General features: G+C 45.3%; 1 protein-coding gene and 1 pseudogene across 3 annotated transcripts in view; one reads left to right on the forward strand and one right to left on the reverse strand.

Annotated features, from left to right (window-relative positions):
- MAML2 (mastermind like transcriptional coactivator 2) overlaps positions 1 to 17075 on the reverse strand; it is a 364900-nt gene that overhangs the window by 102033 nt on the left and 245792 nt on the right. For all 3 annotated transcript variants that reach the window (XM_053561441.1, XM_053561442.1, XM_053561440.1), the window contains one exon: positions 14905 to 16389. In XM_053561441.1, coding sequence (XP_053417416.1) covers positions 14905 to 16389 — 1485 coding nt within the window. The remainder of the gene's footprint in view (positions 1 to 14904; positions 16390 to 17075) is intronic.
- Positions 5898 to 7833, forward strand: LOC128565144 (E3 ubiquitin-protein ligase TRIM32-like; annotated as a pseudogene).

The following is a 17075-nucleotide window of genomic DNA, read 5'->3' on the forward strand; positions in this document are numbered from 1 at the left end:
GAATCTAAGTCACTTGGCCAAAGTCACAAGTTTATTGAGATGCTTACAACATTTTTAGAAGTAATGTATAAATTCTCAATAATGTACACTTTATATTTAGATAGATATAAGAAATTATTCAAGCCCATTTCATTTCCTTGATTTCAAGACCATACAGCCTATTTCCCTTCGGGATCAAACAGCCTGTAAAACACACACACACACACACACACACACACACACACACACCCCGTAACTTCTTCCCCTTCCTTCCTTTGCCCTCTCTTTTCTCCTTCTGTTTCTCTGCTTACGCTGTCTCTCAGATACTCTGTTAGCCCTTGTAGGTACACAGATGAATTACATACAGACCCTTGTCTCAAGGAGCTTGGACTCCAGCAGAGGTGTTAAGGTATGGACTTAATTACAATTCAAAGCAGAAAGCAATGAATGCAATGAGATATACAAAATGTTGTCTGAGTTCAGAGGGGGAAAAAAGAAATTCCATGCTCCCAACTCTCTGGGAGTTTACAGTTCAGTGGACCAAACAGAGACCTAGACAAATTCTAATTCAGTGTGATAAGAACCGCGCCGAGATCACTGCCCTGTGCTGTGGACACTAAAGGAAGCAGGAACTAAGTATGTCCATTTCACAGCTTGAGAAGAAATAATCACAGCAACATGGGCACTCAGGGGAAAGGATGGGGCAAGGGACTGGGGGTTCCAAGACATCTGCAGAACTGCCTAAGGAAGTGAACAGGACGCTGTGGCTGACGGTGTAACAGCACTCACCAGGAGAGCTGATCTGTGAAGTGGAAGCCTTGGCAGTTTTGAATTTCACCTGGATGAAACTGCAACCCCAGGAAGGAGACCTGGCAAAGCAGCAGAGATAAATGGAACCCCAGCTACTGGCCTCAGCCCCAAGGAGCATGGAATTAGGCAGAACTGCTTGGACACACTGTCCAGCCAGGACTGGGAGGGACCAGGAAAAAGTAGAAGGAAATATCACAGTGATCAGAGCCTGTGGGCAGCAGCAGTGGTGATGGGGAAGAGCAGAGATGGGGACAGTCTTGCAGTGGCATCAGCAGTGGCACCTGGAGGAGAGAGGCAGTGTGCTGACTGCAGAGGCTCTCAGCTGGTCCAAAATGGTTCAAAGGCAGGTGTATGAGGTTTAATGAAAAGTTGTTTTTGAAGGATGTGGAGGGCTTGAGCATGTTTGAAAATAGAAAGGAGAGAATAAAGAAGTACAAGATAATCACAGATGGAATAAATCTTCCAAGCTTTCTGAAGTGGGATGAGAGGGTAAGTGGGAGACCAGGAGAGAGGATGGTGCAGGCTGAGAGACGTTCTCAGCATGGCAGGCGCTGCACTCCGACATCTCTGACGTGCTCCTGGCGTGGGGCAGAGCTCTGCCTGCCTTTGGCTGCACCACTCCACTGTGTCCTCCAGATTGTGACTACAGTGACTTCTCTAAAGAGTGACTTTGATGCAGTGACAGTCAACACATTGGAATAGATAACTACCGTGTGCAAGGCTCAATCATTTCCATGACTTTCTGTTGCTGTTAGGAGAAGAATAACTTGGACTATCCTTACTTAAACTCTCCTAGGTGACTCTTACCCAGATGGCTCCCAGGATATAGGTCAGTCCAGCTTCCCCCAAGAGCACTTCTTTACAATGATCCTCCCACAGAGGTGACCCAGGGGCAGCTGACTGGGAATTCCCTGGTGTCCAGCTGTGCCATCTAGAACCAGAGGACTAGGACTGCAGATCCTTGGGCAGACGGTGTTCACAGAACAGCTTCAATACAGCGAGAGTCGGAGAGGTGCTGGGCTCCTATTCTACCTTCTGAAGAAGAAGCGGGTTGTGTGTCCTCACATCCCCAGAACAGAAGGAAGGATGCTTCCATTTGCTCAACAAACATGTCTCAGGTGCCCACGGCACAGAAGATGTGGTAGGGGTCGGCACATAGTGGTGAACTGGATGAGTCCTATCTAACTAGCTGCTGTCTAGGGAGGGAGGACACACAAGAACAGGGACGGCTGAGGGTGAAGCATGGCACAAGAGGAAGTGGAGGGACTACCAGTGCAGACGGGACGGAAGCTAGCCCAGGCGGGGAGGCCAGGGAAGACTTCTGAGGGAAGTGAGTCTTAGCTGAGACTACAGAAGGCTGAGCGTTAGGTTAGCCGGAAAAAGCGGAGCAAAAGAGCGTTCCAGGCAGAACGAACAGCGTATCTGAACACCTGCTGGGGCCTGGGAGTGAGAGAAAGCACCATACTTTTCAGGAAATGGAAGGACAATTACGAGAGAGGGATCTGAGTTCAGAGTGTGTATACATTTGAGGGAAGGATGGGTGGATGGGTGGGGCCAAGGAAAGAGAAAGTGCTCTTCTCTTCCAGAAGAGGAGATTTTGGCAGGAGCCACATCACACAGAGCTTGATAAACTACCAATGGAGCTGGATTTTATCCTGAGAAAGGAAGACCATTTAAGGTTTTCAGCAGGTGACTGACATGACTGAATCCCGATTTTAGAAGCTCATTTCAGCCACATGCTCATGAGACTAGCAGGGGCAGGCCAGTGAAGGAGCACTTGAAGCAAGAAGGAACAATGTAGAAGCTGTTCTGGATGTGTTCTGCTCACAGGCATGTCCGCTCAGAACTCACTCATCTGTGCCGGGGCTTGGGGACAGCTCATGTTCTGCCAGCTCATCAGACTCATGGCTGTCCCCAGCATGGATCTTCTTCCAGGTAAAGGCCCTTTGCTTTCCTTGCCAGTAATAACTCCAGGGCTATGTGTTCCTGCCCCTGTCTCTTTCAAGGCGTGCTATGAAACAGTATCAAAGTCAGGGAAAAGAGGATATTTTACAGTTGGTCTACAGGGAAAGGCTGAAAGAAGAGAGGACATAGCCAAGGGAGGGGGAACTGGACAAAGACCCGGAGACATGGAGTGGAGATGTGGGCTCATACCCAGAACGTGAAGCACACACCCCGATGCTCTCTTACACTGGAGAGAGATCAGAAGCAGGGTCCAAACACTCCCTGTTTATGAAGTTCATGCTCCCTGAAGGTGGTGCTGAACTGAAGTATAAAATGCTAGTGATGTAGGGTGGACCGAGTCAGCAGTAGAAAGAAGGGAAACAGGTCACCACCCCATTCTTTCATCCTCAGGGACCTTGAAACTTGATTTTGCAGCATGCACAGGAAAGCAGTCACTGGCTTCCCTCTATTATGCTAGAGTTAATTTATTGCTTGGAGAGTAAGCACTACTTCATTGTTCTGATTCATGCATCAAATGCAAACATTCAGCCAGAGTTCTCTAATTAGCATCCAAAAAGCTGCCTATGTTCTGGGTGTGCACGCACACACATGTGTAAGTTTGGTCCCCCCTACTTGAAACACAATGTGAAAGAGTTAAGATGATTCACTGACGTTACATTTCTCTGATCCTTGTAGTCTAAACATTTATACCCTCTTTTGTTTCAAACCCAGCACTCTATAGTAAACATCTTTTGAATCTCAAGTTCTTGTGCCGGACTTTAATTAACCATTAATGTGCAAATTTACTGATTAGTACACTGGTTAAATGGATTTTTGTTTCCTTTGGATTTCATAAAAAGAAACCCCCACCTCCTTCTACCAAACTGATAACAATTGACATCTGATTAGAAAAGGCAAAACTAATTAGAATGGGTGCAAAGGGGATTGTTTGAGTCACCTACATTAATGCACATTACAGTTAAATATCTGTCAGATTTTCCATTAACCCTCTTGCATTTCCATCTCCAGGTTCAAATCTATTTCTTAACCCTATCCCCTTTATTTCTTTAGTTAGAAACTTGGTATTCAACAGGCTAACTTACCCACTAATGCTTTAAATGCACAGCCCGTATTGATGGATGTGACACTCAGACAAAGACCTTGGAATGAGAAAATAGAAGCCATTCCCCTCACTGTGGAGTGGAACCCAGCGTATTGTGAGCTCAAGGCTAACATGTTTTTCTTGTTATTGCATTTATTTCTTTATTGAGGGATACAGAAGTTAATTATTGCTTCATACTAATTCTCTCCACTGTGCTCTGAGCCATTACATACTAGGACGCCAAAATAAAAAAGAAAACTGTGGAATATCTAGCAAATAGAGCCCTATTCTGTGAAAGGTTGGAATGACATGTTTAAAATTGAACTTACCGACGTAGGGAAGATGCCCATGTGATTTTGGCTCACTTGCTACATACAGTAGATTTCTAAGGATCAGAACAATGTCATGTACGTACTCAATGGGAATCCAAGAAATAGTAGAACAGATACTTCCTTCAGATCAAAAGCTCACTCATGAAAGGGACCATGCCTTCCGTTCAGATTAAGTGGGCAGAAAGGGAAAAATTTAACCTCTTAATCCCCAGTTCCTGGCACACTGTAGGTGCTCAGTACATATTCATCATGTGAATGAATGCTGAAGGAATGAAGGAAGAATTATGGTTTCACCCCATTGTGAAACTCTAATGGTGACCCTGAATGGGTTCTTAAATCCTAATGGAAGATATTAAAGAAGAAGAGAATGAATGAATGAATTTTCTTTGTCAGCTAAAATATCTAATAAAACTCCAGAATTTTTTTGCCTCAAAAATTAAATTGCACACCTACTTCCTCATTTTTTCCCCATTTCTATTTGGAATCAGAGGAATAAAGAAGTACAGCAGTAAATCAGCCCAGCAGTAGAAGCAGGACTGATCACCCATAAGATGAACATAGCTCTTGATTTGACAACATGTGTGATTGTTTCTTAAAAACTTAAAAAAAAAAAAAAAAACAACTTTTTTGGGGGGGACAGTCTCACATTGTTGCCTGTGGTGTTGTAGTTCACAGCAACCTCAGACTTTTGGGCTCAAGCAATCCTCTTGCTTCAGCCTCCTGAGTGGGTGGGGCTACAGGGACCCACCATAGCGCTGGGCTATTTTTAGAGATGGGGGTCTTGCTCTGGCTCAGGCTGGTCTCAGACTCGTAAGCTTAGGTGATCCGACTGCGTTGGCCTCCCAGAGTGCTGGGATTACAGGTGTGAGCCACTGCACCTGGCCCCCCAAATAATTTTTTTATACTTTCATTTATTGCACCACTATGTCATCTTTGCTCCCAGTTGTAGCAGCAGTGTGGCAAATAGCAGGCATTCAACAGATATGTTTTGAACAAATGAATAGAAGCTATTGCCAAAGTTAAGAATAGAGCAATATCCCATTAGTTTATGGCTCCGGGTAGAGCAGATCAGGGAACTTAGAGATCTGTGGATTCAGAGACAGTCAAGTTCAGCAAATTTGAGGAAGATCCCTCCCTGCACAAAACTGACTGATGGTTCTGCCTGGCAATGTAGAAAATAGTGAGGTTTCAAACACATCTCACAAAGTAGGCCCTGGTAGCACACGTCAGATCACGTCTGCCCCCTCCTTTAACCTGGGCAGCACAGCCTTTATGAGCCCTAGATTTAAAATAAGGCCAATTAGTTAACTATAACTCTAAGCAAGTAAGCTTCATTGTCCTCACCTGTAAAAAAGGTTGACCATGTCTACCATTTGGGTATATGGTGAAGAGTTGGTGCTAATGTTAAAACAAAGTAACAAATGACTACCAAAAATCATACAAAGTCCCTCCTGCTAATTTTCCAATAAAGATTCTTCAGTATCAATTACATTAAGATGTGTATCTGGAAATTTACTCAGTATCCTGGTCTAAGCACTAGTTTCATGAAGTATTAAAAACAAATCTTGCTTTCCTTTATAAACTCAAAAGATAAATGATGAAATATCAAAAGGTAAGATGAAAGTGTAAGTGTGGGAACCGTGGGTGGTCAGGAATTTGAAGCTCTGGGGCATGAATACCAAGCAAGGCAGTTCTGGGCTGTGCTAGAGGGACCCCTCAACGGAAGAGCAATGGCTGCAGCAGCTGCTTCTCACCTGAACCTGAATGCCTCCGGGAGGTGCTGGAATGCCCCATCTGCAGGGAGTCCTTCACAGCAGAGTAGCTGTAACCCAAGCTCCTGCACTGTGGCTGTACCATCGGCCGCCAGCGCCTGGAGAAGCTGTTGGCCAGTAGCATCAATGGTGTGCACTGTCCCTTCTGTAGCAAGATCACTCGCATAAGCAGCCTAACCCAGCTGACAGCAACCCGACAGTGCTGAAGATCACTGATGCAGCTGGGCTCAGCGAGGCCATGGGGCTGCTCATGTGCCGGCCTTTGGGCGGCAACTGGCCTGCCCGAGCTGTGGCTTGTGTTGAGTGAGCCCTGCCGGGAGGTGGCCCACCAACTCCCGGCCACTGTATGCTTCCTGTCAAAGAAGCCATAGAGGAGCTGTCTTGGGACTTTGGAGAGAAGTTGACCTGTCTGCAGGACCTAATGGGTGAGCTACAGAGGTGGAAGGTAGCCTTGGAAGGTGTGTCTATGGACCTTCAGGCAAGGTATAAAGCAGTTCTCCAGGAGTACGGCCCGAGGAGCGCAGGATCCAGGCTGAGCTCGCTCACTCGCTCTCGGAAGTTCTTCACAGGCTCCCTGGCTGAGGTTGAGAAGTGCAACAATCAGGTGGTAGAGGAGCAGAGTTAACCTGGTTAACAGTGCAGAAGTGCAGGCTGTGTCCCGCTGTGACTACTTCTTGGCCAACATCACGTAGGCAGATGTAGCACTACTGGAGTAGACAGCTGATGAGGAGGAGTCCGAACTTGTCTCCCGAGCTCACACTGCAAGAGGTGGAGCTCCGTAAGGTAGGCCATGTTGGCCCCCCCCAAATTGGACAAGCTATTAAGAAGCTCCAGACAGTTAACATCGAAGATTCCTGGGCCTTGGAAGCTGCAGCCTCTGCTGCCTTGACCTCTGTTACATTTAGAGAGATGGACATGAGCCCTGAGGAAGTGGCTGCCAGCCCTAGGGCCTCACCTGGTAAATAGCCGGGTCCTGAGGCAGCCTCCAGTATCCAGCAGTTCCTCTTAAGAAGATGGGGGCCCAAGGGAGCACTCCAGGCATGTGCAATCTTCCACTCAGTCTCTATGTGACCAGTCAAGGCGAGGTGCTGGTTGTGGACCGCGGCAACTACAGTATACAAGTCTTCACCTGCAAAGGCTTTTTGAAGGAAATCCATGCAGACCCAGTGGCAGTGACAGCTTTGTGCTAAGCTTCCTTGGGGCTGATTTGCCCAATCTCACTCCCCTTTCAGTGGCCATGAACTGCCATGGGCTGATTGGTGTGACAGATCGCTACAATAATTCCCTCAAGGTATATACCTTGGATGGCCACTGTGTGGCCTGTCACAGGAGCCAGCTGAGCAAACCATGGGGCATCCCAGCCCTGCCATCTGGCCAGTTCGTAGTAACTGATGTGGAAGGTGGGAAGCTTTGGTGTTTCACTGTTGACCGAGGAGCAGGGGTGGTCAAATACAGCTGCCTCTGTAGTGCTGTGTGGCCCAAGTTTGTCACCTGTGATTCTGAGGGCACCATCTACTTCACCCAGGGCTTGGGTCTCAATCTGGAGAATGGGCAAAATGAACATCAGCTGGAAGGCGGCTTCTCCATTGGGTCTGCGGGCCCTGATGGCCAGCTGGGCCTCCATTTTAGCCACTTCTTCTCTGAGAATGAGGATTTCCGTTGCATTGCTGGCATGTGCATGGATGCTAGTGGTGATCTCATTGTGACTCATAGCAGTCGCAAAGAAATTCTCCATTTTCCTAAGGGTGGAGGCTACAGTGTCCTCATTCGAGAGGGACTTACCTGTCCAGTGGGCATTGCCCTTACTCCTAAGGGTCAGCTACTGGTCTTGGACTGTTGGGATCACTGCATCAAGATCTACACCTACTATCTGAGAAGATATTCCACCCCTTAGGGGATGAGAAATACCAGTTTCTTCTGCTTGCCAGCCAGCTTCCCTTCCCTTAATCCTTGGTTGTTGATAGTACTACAGAGTAGGTTTAACCTATGTCCTAATTCCAACTGAGTAGTCCTAAAATTTTAGAAACTATGTCTTCTAGTATTTTTTATATGTTATTTCTCCCCATATCCCACCTAAATTTAGAGCTTTAACAGCTGTACTGTCCAAATAGGACATATAATAGTGTTAGTTTGATTAGACATTAATCGTTTCCCAGGCTTCAGTAGAGAGAGCCGGTTTAGCCTTTTGCTTGGATGTTCTTGGTCCATTGTTTCCTTCCTATTACTATGTGCTTCATCTGTAATACTTTCTCTTCAAATCTGGATAGTTTCAGGGTGCATGCTCCAGGAGGATCTGCTCCACCTTTCAGTGACACTTCTGACATCGTACTCCTGTAGCATGATGTCTCAGGTCTGATCACCTTTATTCATTTAGTCCCAGGAAAGATAATATACAATCCTGCATCTTAAAGGATCTGTGCCATTTTGGATTTGTCTGTCATGGTAGATGTGACAAAGAATGGATGGACCCTAGTTAGTTGGGGTTGAAGACTTCAGCCTGGAAATTGCTTGCATTGTAAAGAAGCACATACAGATTAGCATCATGCCAAGCATAGGAAGATGGGAATAAGCAAACCTAAATATTAATATTGTCAGCAAACTTGGATTTTTTTTTTTTTTTTTTTTTGAGACAGAGCCTTAAGCAGTCGCCCTGGGTAGAGTGCCATAGCATCACAGCTCAAAGCAACCTCCAACTCCTGGGCTCAAGCAATTCTTCTGCCCCTGCCTCCCAAGTAGCTGGGACTACAGGCGCTCGTCACTGTGCCCAGCTTTTTTGGGTTGCAGCCGTCATTGTTATTTGGCGGGCCCGGGCTGGATTTGAACCCGCCAGCTCAGGTGTACGGGACTGGTGCCTTAGCCGCTTGAGCCACAGGCGCGGAGCTGAGGCATCACGATTTTTAATACTGCCTTTCTACTGGCCTGTGCTAAGAGTTGTCTGAAGAATTGTACAACATAGGCCAGGGCCAACAAAGTGAGGTGGTACACATGTCTCATTTTCATTACTAAAACAGCCAAGAAAACTACTGGATTGTTATTCTGTATTTTCCTTAAGTGAGTGTATACTATTTGGTTTTAAGATTTATTTCCATTCCTCTATCAAGCATTAAATAATTGATAACTGATTCTTAAAAAAAAAAAAAGAAGAAAGAAAGAAAAGAAAAGGAAGAAGTGTAAATATAATGTTCCTGGCCTGCCACTGACAATCCACAATATGTCTATACCAACATTTTCTCCTTTTGCCAAGACCCAGCCAAGGTGAGTTATAATAAAGTCACCAACTGGTTAAGGGTTATTTGGAATGATCAGCTAGCATCTTGTGGGTCTGTATCCCATCTTCACTCTAGATATCTGTCATTTATATTTGCCTTTGGCCACACTCTCGGGTTCTGCATACACTGAATACACTGAATACTTCTTTAGGACTTTGGGGTGGCTTTTTCTTTGACCATGGTTCTTGACTTCCTTGAACATGGCTCTAGCCTCAAAAACCCAAGCCCTGGCAATAGCCTAACTAGATAGGCTTTCAGTTAAACTCTAGGCTCCAGAAAAGGGATTGCTTGCATGTTATATTTTTGCCAAACACTAAGTTCATGATTATTTTCCCTCAGGAAAGGGTTCTCCAGCTGATACAAGGTTTCTATCTCTTCTCTGGCATGTTCATTGCACAATTATAAAGATTTAGAAGCATTATCAGTATATCAGAGCCATGTGGGTTCTTCTACAGCCACCCAGCACAATTTGGAGACAATTTTCTGTATGTTCATCTTTGAGATCAGATATATACAAAATTACCTTAAAGAAGGATGGAAGAGAATGTTAGGAGACTTGATGATTTATGCTATGGGTTGATATGGAATAAATTTGGCTAAGAAGAGAGTCGGGTGAGGTTCTTAATATATGATTGAGGAGCTTGGCTTTCAACTAAGGAGGAAATGTAGGAATTTATGTTTCAGTCATAACAAACCATCCATTCGCTGGCTGCCTTCCCTCCAAAAGTTTTAGAGATGGAAGAGTTCTAAACCAAATATAGAATCCACTTGAGTTGCATGGATCCAATGTTACAGAAAAGATTCACACTTTTAAGTGATTGATCCTAGCTCTGAAAAAGATGGCTTTTTGGTTCAGAAGGTAAGCACTTGGGGATTTAACCCTTAAGAGCCCTGGTCAACCAATAACTCTTGCACATCTTAAACAAGTGTTCAGTGACTCGAAGATAAATCAAAAATGCACACGCTGCATCCTTTCCTGCCCTCTCCCATAACCCTCAAATCAGGAAGGGAGGAAATTACAGCCAGGAGGCATCTCCCTTTGCCAGCCCAAATACCAGCAAGACAAGAGTCCACTGAAGACATCTGTGAAACACCAAATGCCATTTGTTTTCCCAGACTCTGGAGAAGAGATTACTTAAAATCACTCCAGGCGTGGAACAATAAGGATACAGCCAACAATTTGGTTATGCCCCAGCCATCCCTAAGGCATCCTTTACATCTAAGAAAATAGACGCGGACCCATAGTCGAGGGAGAGAGACAGAGGAAACTCCAGTTTCTGTCTTTGCCTGAGTATGTAGTCCTGTCTGTGTTCAGAGTTCATAAAGGTAAAAAGAAAAATGTCACCTTTGCACATTTATTGGGTAAATTGCAAGCAAATGCTCAACAAATTCAATCTACCAATTTGTAGCAGAGAGCCTAGATTTCTGCCATTTCTAAGGGTAAAGGGTTCCAATTAGCAAATCCCATAGTAATTCTTCCTGTGTTTGACACAAAGTGAATATGACAAGCAGAAAAAAAATACATCACTAATGTTTTCATTTAGGATGCTTTAGTTGATACACTTAAGAATTGCTTAATTCCCAGTCCCTCCCTCACCCCGTGACTCTGGTCATGAGCAACAGAGATAGCTGTTTGGGCATGAGAATACATATCTGTACTGTCCATTATAGATGATAGACTTAAAACTACTCTGAGCTGAGAATCACTGGCAATGTACCAGATGATTATAATAAGATTCATAAGAACCTAAGAAATAGGCATATCAAACAGAAGTTGGATGGGCCTGGTGGCTCATGCCTGTGGTACTAGTGCCTTGATAGGCTGAGGTGTGAGGATCACTTGAGGCCATGAATTGAAGACCAGCCTAGGCAACATAGTGAGACTCCACCCTACAAAAAAAAATGTACAGTTAGCTGGTGTGGTGCCACATGCCTGTAGTCCTAGCTACTTGGAAGGCTGAGGCGGGAGGATTGCTTGAGCCCTGGAGTTCAAGGCTATAGTAAGCTATGATCCCACCACTACACTCTAGTCTGAAAAATAGAGCAAAACCTCACATCAAAGAAAGAAAAAAAATGTTGCTTCTCAAACTTGTCATCTTGAGAAAGAACTTATTTTTTGGATTGCTTTCAGAGAATGTTTACATACCACACTTGAAATGCAGCCTTGTCACATCATAGTGACATTGCCTGCTTGATTGTTTTCAAAGAGCATCCTGACAGGATGAATATTAATTGCATTGGTAACAATCTACCAAATGTGCTATAGGCTCTAAGGCAATCCCCAGAGAAAATTCTACAGCTGTGTTGAACAATGGTCTCATTAAAACTTGTATGACCCCATTCTCAAGGTAAATATTTTGAAGAAGGCAACATTTACTTGACAACAGAGCTCCAGTGTATTTCTTTAAAAATCAGACACTTGACTTTATTTATTTATTTATTTTGAGACAGAGTCTCACTATGATGCCCTAGGTGGAGTGCTGCAGCATCACAGCTCACAGCAACCTCAAACTCTTGGGCTTAAGCGATTCTCTTGCCTCAGCCTCCCAAGTAGCTGTGGATACAGGCACCCGCCACATGCCTAGATATTTTTGTTTGTTGTTGTTGTTTAGCAGGCCCAGGCTGGGTTTGAATTTGCCAGTCCCAATGCATGTGGCCGGTGCCCTAACCCTGAGCTACGGATGCTGACTAAACTTATAGGATCACTGAGCTGGGGCACAATGTGGTTCAATGTACAGAGTTGGGGTAAAGCTTTAAATGGGCAGTTACTGCCTGTTTAGAAGAGACCTTTAACTTGAAATGCTGCCACTATCTCCACCCTTTCTAAGGGTCTTCTAGAAGAGGAGAAGAAAGTTATTTGGGCATCACGTGTGTCACATCCATTGGCGATGTAACAAATTATCTAAGACACTGGAAGATGTCTGTTGATTTGGCGGTCAACACCCATTGGTGTGCTAGGGTCCTGGAAGCTTGGTCAGGACTAAGGTGGGGAGTATGGTGTACAGTTGCTGATGCAGCGTATGTCTGGAAATAGTACCAAGGATGGTGGAGGTGGCAGGGAGGCTCCCCAAAAAGGCCTGTGGGGCATCAAAGATAATATTTCTTGTTGCAAAGTATTTATTTTGGTTAATTCCATAATGTTGCCTCAGGAGGGCCAACAATCACACAGATTTATATTTTTAAAATTTCTTTCTGGAACAGCTCTGCAGGTTAGAGATTTAAGATTTTCTTTATCTGCAAAGGATTTAAAGTACTATTTAGATTATGTAAAGAGGGCTCAACATTAGGAGGAATATTGCTTCTGAGAATCTCCCAAAGCTATTCAAGTGGTCATTGACTTTCCAAGTCCTCCCTGTGTGTTCCATATCCTAGGGTACGAGAGAATGGGCTTCAAGGTTGTCCATGAGAATCCTGGCTCTGTTATTTATTATCTGTGTGACCCTTGGAAAGGCACTGAACCTTTCTATGCCTCAATTCTCTTACCTGTAACATGGTATTTCCCTCATTTAGGAGAAATGAGATGCTGCAAATAAGGGAGGCAGAAGTCAGGCCCGATGCAGGGTAAGTGTTCAGCACATTCTAACTTGTTGCCACCTCGTTGTTTATCATTTCCATTTTATGGTCAGAAGTCTGAGCCCAGGGAGAGTAAATTATTATGTATTTATCATACAGTTGGACAGTGGAAGAATTAGGGATAGTTCTCTTTTATTTCCCTGATAACGTTTATGTTAGAGTTTGGGACTCACTGTAGTGCCTCTGCTATATAACAGTAGTGCTTGTTTAAAATAGCATCTTGGTTATTTATGGCTCTTTCCATGATACTCATAATAACAATCAACTTACTTTAGACCAGTGGTTCTCAACCTCTGGGTCGTGACCCACAGGAACTGTATGAAAGGGTCCCGGCATTAGGAAGGTTGAGAACCACTGCTCTAGACTCTAGTCTGAGAATTATCTCGTTTCATTCTCGACATAACCCTAAGAGATATTATTATTACTCCCTCCCCTAGGTGAAGAAATGGGTGTAGTGAAGTTCAGTAAGTTGCTTGCGGTTACACAGCTAGGACTGCCAATGTAAGAATTTAACCTACATTCATCCAAATCAAAATGCCTACATATAGAATTAGAAAGTAGTTCTACGATTTGTTTTTAAATGATCCCAAAATTGCCTGTGTTTAAAAAAGGAATTTTGTAAAATATATACATGACTCTACTCCATAATCCACAATTAAGGAAAAAAAAAAAAAACACTTCTTAAATGGGTAAGAGCTGAAAGCTTTCCTTGTGCACAGACTGTGAACACTCTCTGAGTCTCGTTTCCTCCTGGTCCACATGCAGGCAAAGGTTAGGTTGGATATGGCTATGGTGTTTGCAGCATTCCCTCTGGGCAGCAGCCATGAAAACTGCTCTAGGAATGCTCTGGAATTAGGCTCTGCATCAACAGCTCAAGGTCCGCCAACAGTATGCCCTCACATACTGTTTCTTCTTTTTTTGAGTCAGAGTCTGCTCTTTCATCCAGGCTAGAGTGTTATGGTCTCAGCCTAGCTCACAGAACCTCAAACATCTGGGCTCTAAAAATCCTCCTGCCTCATCCTCCAGCTAGGACTATAGATGCTTGCCACGACACCCTGTTGATTTTTCTATTTTTAGTAGGACCAGGTCTCTCTTTGCCTATGCTGGTCTTGAACTCCTGACCTTAAGCTATCCTCCTGTCTCGGCCTCCCAGAGTGCTAGGATTACAGGTGTGAGCCATTGTGCTGGGCCTGACATACTGTTTTGATGGGTAACGTGCTGTCTTTGTGCTTGGACAGATAGATAACGGAGACTTGTCATATTAACAGGCACAAAGCAATATTCAAACTTCCTTACTGCCAGGAAGAGTTGCATCTTTCAAGTTCTCTGGAGATTGGGGCATACTCACCAGTATGTGATTGGGGGGCACAGAGCTTTCTCTCTACATTGCTCATATTTGGGGCATAATAAACTAGTTTTATGTTAACTAAAGGATGTAAGGTAACCACAGATCTTTTTCCTCTGCAGTCATGACGAAGTCATCTTTTAACTCTAGACTCAGGCATTGTTTCCTCGAAGCCTTCCCTGCTTTTCCCTGGCTGTGGGAGATACTTAACCCCTGTGCTCTCATATCACTACTCTTTCCACCTGGTATTAAGATGATCGCTTTTAAAGCCTGTTTCTCATTCTAGACTGTGCTTGCAGACAGGGATCAGATCTTAATATGTAGGGCTGATACTCAGCTCACATTTTGATGGAGGTATGGTGTTGATTGGTCATTTAATACTCTTAACATCACCTCTGGTCTTATTCTAATACTCAGTGTTAACACAACATCTTGCACGTGGAAGTTTTTCAGAAAGTGCACATTGCCTTGAAGATGGGGCATACCTGAGTCCAACTGACAACTGGATATACCACTGAAGGGATAAGTACAAGGCAATATTCTTAAGAAGCAAGAACCTTTGATCACTAGAAAGCCTAAGGATAACAATGTTCTGCAAGGACACACCAGCTCTGGCCCCAAAATGCCACAAATGGACCAGAGTTTATGAAGTCTTCATATGAATCTGTCAAGATCATCACTGTTTTTGGTCTTGATCCTGTCCCAACATAAACATAATGGTAATCCAAGCACGCTGACCAAGCTAAGTGGTACTCTGTTTAGAGTAGCACAGCCTTACCTGTCTGTGTTGTTGGGAGACTTGATACCCTAGTCCTGTGATGGGCTGATTCTGCATCTGCTGAAGCAGGATCTTTTGCTGAAGAGGCAACGGTGACCTCACCAGAGGCTGGCTCGACATAGGTTGGGTAGGCTGAGACGGCGGTGGCTGTGGCTGTGACTGCTGTTGTTGAGCTGAAATCGAACTCTGCTGCTGTTGCTGCTGCTGAGCTGAAATTGAGCTCTGCTGCTGCTGCTGCTGCTGCTGGGTGTAGTGGAGGAGAGAAGGCTTGTTCTGGGAAGGTAAAACTGAAGGCATCTGCTGGCTGGCTTGCTCTGAGTTAAAGTGGAACAAAGGCTTGGTGTTGCCATGACAAGGCTCCACGGCCGGGTGCGGGTTGTTAATAAAACTTCGACTGAGGTCCTGAGGCTTTGGCTGCATGAGCCCGTCTAGGTGCCCACCCTGGGCTGAGGGGCTGGCCTTGTACATGTAGCTGGATACTGCTTTTGGCTGGCCGCTGCTGCCAGCTACCCCAGGCATGGGTGAGCTCTGCGAGCTGAATGGCTGCTGACCAAAAGAAGGGCTGGGGATTTTCTCTGGCCCAAAGGGACCTGGGGAGGGTCCCGCAGTAGAGGGCAGGGCTGACCAGTTGGCGGACTGGTGCTGCTGCTGCAGCCGGGCATGCTGCTGACGGTTGGCAGCTATCTGTTTGAGCTGCTGGGCGTGGGAGACTTCCTGCCAGCTGGGCAGGGCCCGGCTAGCTCCTGAGGCTGTCTGAGGCTGAGCCTGGCTCTGAGGGACTGAAGGGATGGGGGACGATGTGGAAAGGGCTGAGTTGGCCATGGAGAACGCGGGGCCAGCTGACGGCGGCCTCAGCTGCGGAGAGCCTGCAGGGCCCTGAGTCAGGCCTGGCGAGTACTCACTCTTGATCACTATCTTCTCCATGGGCAAGGAGGGCCTGGGTGTGCTCCTCTGGCCTTGCTGGCCCAAGTCCATGCTGAATGGGCCGTCCTGCTTGATGGTGGCGTTGATCATGTCCTCCAGCTCAAGGTCACTCATGGGAGGCACAGATATGTTGGTCAGCTCATTGAACAGTTCCTGCAGCTCAGGGTCCATCAGCTGCTCTCCAGAGTCATCTCCGTACCTATTAGTAAAAATACTCTCCTGGGTTGCTTGGCCGTCCATGTGCTTACTGCAGGACAGAGTCTCTCCTGGCTCTTTCTTCACCTCCTTTAAGCCCATGTTAAACATACCATTGCCAGGAGAATGTGTGTGGGGGGGCAGAGTGTTGGTCTTTCTCAGGGGTGCTTGGCTCATAGGCAAGGTCCCTGATATAAGCTGACTTTGTCCATTATTGACTTGGAGGCCACCTGGTCCTGCAGAGAGGTTCTCCCCGACGCGGATTCTTTTGATATCAAGGAACGAGCTGTCGATGAAGCCATTGGGCCTCTTGCTATTGGCAGGAGACAGGCTAACTACCTGCTTTCTTTTCAAGGAACCCTGGAGCTGAAAGAGGAGAATAAAAAAAGAAAAACACAATGCATTAAGTTGGTTATGCTTCTAGTTAAATGTCACACTTTGGTTCCTCTGTTTACACACAAGATGAAGTAAAAAAAAAAAGCACAAATGAAGCACAGTCTAGACTATAATGAAACTCTCAGTAGGCCAATAAGAACAAAATAAAAGGTTTCTAGAGGAACAGATGAATTAGTTTAGAAACCACACTAGTTCCCATGATTGGTACATAGGTCAATAATAAAAAGGAGTCAAAATATCACAAGGTGTTATTCATAACACTTAGACCAATCACTGAAAATCACTACAGCGTTGCTGTTTTCTGAAGCAGGCCCAAATTTTCCACACACATGCACAACTCCACACACCTGCAGATGATCCCAGTGCACACACCTTGGCCAAGTTAGGAAACACTGGCAAGTCTAAGGCTGGGACAGAAATTCTAGTGTCTTTCATAGGTTCAATCCCACCATCATTATTTTGCTCAACATAAGTAGTTAGAATAGTTCTCAGGCCTGAGAAGATACTCCACCTACTGCTCACCTATTTATCTTCCTGTAATTCCACCTATAATTCCACTGCTTCACATTCAGGCCCATGTGGTGACATTGTGTGGATGTGCGCACAGAAGCCATGAGATTATCCTTGACCAAATCAGACCCTGTATGCACAGGTTT

This window comes from Nycticebus coucang, chromosome 14 (genome assembly GCF_027406575.1).
Source record: "Nycticebus coucang isolate mNycCou1 chromosome 14, mNycCou1.pri, whole genome shotgun sequence".
NCBI lineage: Eukaryota > Metazoa > Chordata > Mammalia > Primates > Lorisidae > Nycticebus > Nycticebus coucang.